Source organism: Rhinopithecus bieti, unplaced genomic scaffold, assembly GCF_001698545.2.
Source record: "Rhinopithecus bieti isolate Rb0 unplaced genomic scaffold, ASM169854v2 scaffold_7310, whole genome shotgun sequence".
Taxonomy (NCBI): domain Eukaryota; kingdom Metazoa; phylum Chordata; class Mammalia; order Primates; family Cercopithecidae; genus Rhinopithecus; species Rhinopithecus bieti.
In genome coordinates this window covers 36,988-39,936 of record NW_016805372.1, presented here as the reverse complement: position 1 = coordinate 39,936, position 2,949 = coordinate 36,988, and the positions used below count along the sequence as shown (strand labels likewise).

Genomic DNA, 2,949 nt, shown 5'->3' with positions numbered 1-2,949 from the left:
TGGGGAGTTATACATGATATAAATGATGAATTGATGGGTGCTGACGAGTTGATGGGTGCAGCACACCAACATGGCATAAGTATACATATGTAACAAACCTGCATGTTATGCACATGTACCCTAGAAATTAAAGTACAATAAGAAAAAAAAAAATAAATAAAATAAAATAATTCTCCTATTAAAAAAAAAAAAATGTGAAAAACAATTCCAGCCAGGTGTGGTGGCCATGCCTGTAATTCCAGAAATTTGGGAGGTCAAGGGAGGAAGATCGTTTGAGCCCAGGAGTTAGTGACCAGCCTGGGTAACATGGTGACGCCCCCTCTCTACAAAAAATTCAAAAAAATAGGAAAGCAGGGCATGGAGGCATATGCCTGTGGTCCCAGCTACTAGGGAGGCTGAGGTGGGAGAATCACTTGAGCCTGCAGTGAGCCATAATCATGCCAGTGCACTCCAGCCTAGGTGACAGAGGGAGACCCTATCATTAAAAAAGAAAAAAGGAAAGATAAGAAAAGCATTTCCATTATTTTGCAGTGTGTAAAACCCACTTACAGAACATAAAATCTTTAATGCCCTAAGAAAAAAATAGGCAGATTTAAATCAACAATAATGAGGATCAAAATGATGACAGACATTATAAACAAAATTAAGAAACAAGCAACAAATTAGGAGAAAATAGTTGCATCATATAAAATATATATCTGGAACATTCCTATAAATTAGATTTACAAAGGCAAACAACAGAGTGGAAACATGTGCAAAGAATAGGAACAAAAAAATAAATCCAAGCAATTAGCAACTCTAACAAGAAATTTCTCAACCTCCCAGAAATAGCAAAAATGCAAACAGAAATGCAAATAATTAGGGTGTATCCTTTTGTTTATTAACAAGATAATATGTTTTGGCTCTGTGTACCCCCGACAAATTTCGTCTGGAATTGTAATCCTCATATGTTAAGAGAGGGACCTGAGGGGATGTGGATCATGGTGGCAGGTCCCCCCATGCTGTTCTCATGGTGGTGAGGGAGTTCTCAGGAGGTCTGATGGTTTAAGTGGCAGTTTCCCCTGCGCTTTCTCTCTCTTGCTGCTTGTGAAGCAGTTGCTTGTCTCTCCTTCACCTTCTGCCATGATTGTAAGTTTCCTGAGGTGCCCCGCCCCCAGCTATGTGGAACTGTGAGATAATTAAATATCTATTCTTTATAAATTATCCAGTCTCAGGTATTTATAGTAGTGTGAAAATGGACTAATACACAAGACAAAAGTAAAACTGAATTGGCAAAGCAAACAGGCAGTCTTATCGAAGAAGCAATTGGGTGTTATTTGTCTAAGTCTAAAAATAAGATCAAATAGTGTTTGACCGAGTAAATCAATTTCTAGGCATTTTTTGTACATGTGTAGAAACATATATATGTATTATATATATAATTTTAATAAAAAATTGGAAATTAATATGGTTTGGCTGTGTCCCCATTCAAATCTCAACTTGAATTATACCCTGAGAATTCCCACATGTTATGGGAGGGACCCAGGGGGAGGTAATTGAATCACAGGGACCGGTCTTCCCCATGCTATTCTCATGATAGTGAATAAGTCTCACGAGATCTGATGGGTTCATCAGGGGTTTCTGCTTTTGCTTTTTTCTCATTATCTCTTGCTGCCATCATGTAAGAAGTACCTTTTACCTTCTGCCATGATTCTGAGGCCTCCCCAGCTATGTGAAACTATAAGTCCAATTAAACCTCTTTTTGTTCCCAGTTTCAGGTACGTCTTTATCAGCAGTGCGCAAACAAACTAATACAGAAACAATACCAATTTTCATAAATTTTTAGCAAGGTAAATTGCCATCTAACTAGAGGCTACATTTTGCAGCCTTCCGTAGGCTTGAAGGTGATCCTATACTAATTCTGGGCAATCATATGTGAATAGCAATGATTTTTGCAATTTCTGGGCAGTAGGAATATCAAACGGTAGCTGTTAGTTTTTCATTTCTTCTATTATTTCTGCCCCATTATAAGAGCCATATCAAAACATGGCGGAGAAGAATCAGCTCCTCTTGTGGAGATGACAAAAATGAAACAAAACATTTTAGTGGATGGATGGAATCTAGGTCACCAAAAAACTGTTGTAGAGAAAGCCTGCCAACCCTCCTGGAACTTTTGTGTAGGAGAAAATCATACTTTCCATTTGACTGAAGCCCCTAATATTTGGTTCTAGATAAAGAGGTTGAAATAATACCTCAACCAATGTAGTAGTAAATCATACACATTGAGCCTGTGACTCTGAAAAGTGAAAGCACTGTTATACACACTTTTATCAGAATTCACATACAGGTTTACATTCAAAACCAACAAAGTGACATGCTGACATCTCCAAAATTCTTAAAGACACAAATCTCAAGCAGCTTAGATTTTATCTTAGTTGCATCTTTTTTACTAACCTCCAAAGTAAGAGCCATCTGTCAGCTTCATTTCTTTACTGGATTTTGTAATGACACCAGCAACACCATGTTGAATGAAATACATTTTTTTACCCACGGCTCCTTCTCGTATGATATAATCTCCAGGTTGAAACACCTCAAATCTCAACTTGCTCAGCATGGCAGTCACAAAATTAGGATCCGCATTAGCAAATAAAGGCATTGTAGCCACCAGTTTCCGACAGTTGAAGTTGACTATCTCCTAAAGATGTCAAGAGTAAACAAATATTAAGAGAGATATTAATCATATCTGGAAGAAAAACATGCTGAAATTAAAAAAATAGATATAGTATAACATTGCAATTTAAATTTAGATACAAAAATTTATAAATTATAGTAATGCACATCACATTACAGTCAGGATTGTGTTTTATTTTGACGTTGAAATTTTTGTATTCCCAGAACCTAGTGTAGTATAAGAATACATTAAATATTCGATAAATGTTAATTCAATATATGAAAATCTCATCTTTTAAA

The 2,949-nt window shown here is 36.5% G+C and overlaps 1 protein-coding gene across 1 annotated transcript in view; it reads right to left on the bottom strand.

Moving 5' to 3' along the window:
• Positions 1 to 2,674, bottom strand: part of LOC108529783 (potassium/sodium hyperpolarization-activated cyclic nucleotide-gated channel 1) — a gene marked incomplete at its 5' end in the record, with an annotated part of 47,604 nt that extends 44,930 nt beyond the window's left edge. Inside the window, one exon of the mRNA XM_017872302.1 lies at positions 2,434 to 2,674. Coding sequence (XP_017727791.1) covers positions 2,434 to 2,674 — 241 coding nt within the window. The remainder of the gene's footprint in view (positions 1 to 2,433) is intronic.
• Positions 2,675 to 2,949: the final 275 nt, after the last annotated feature.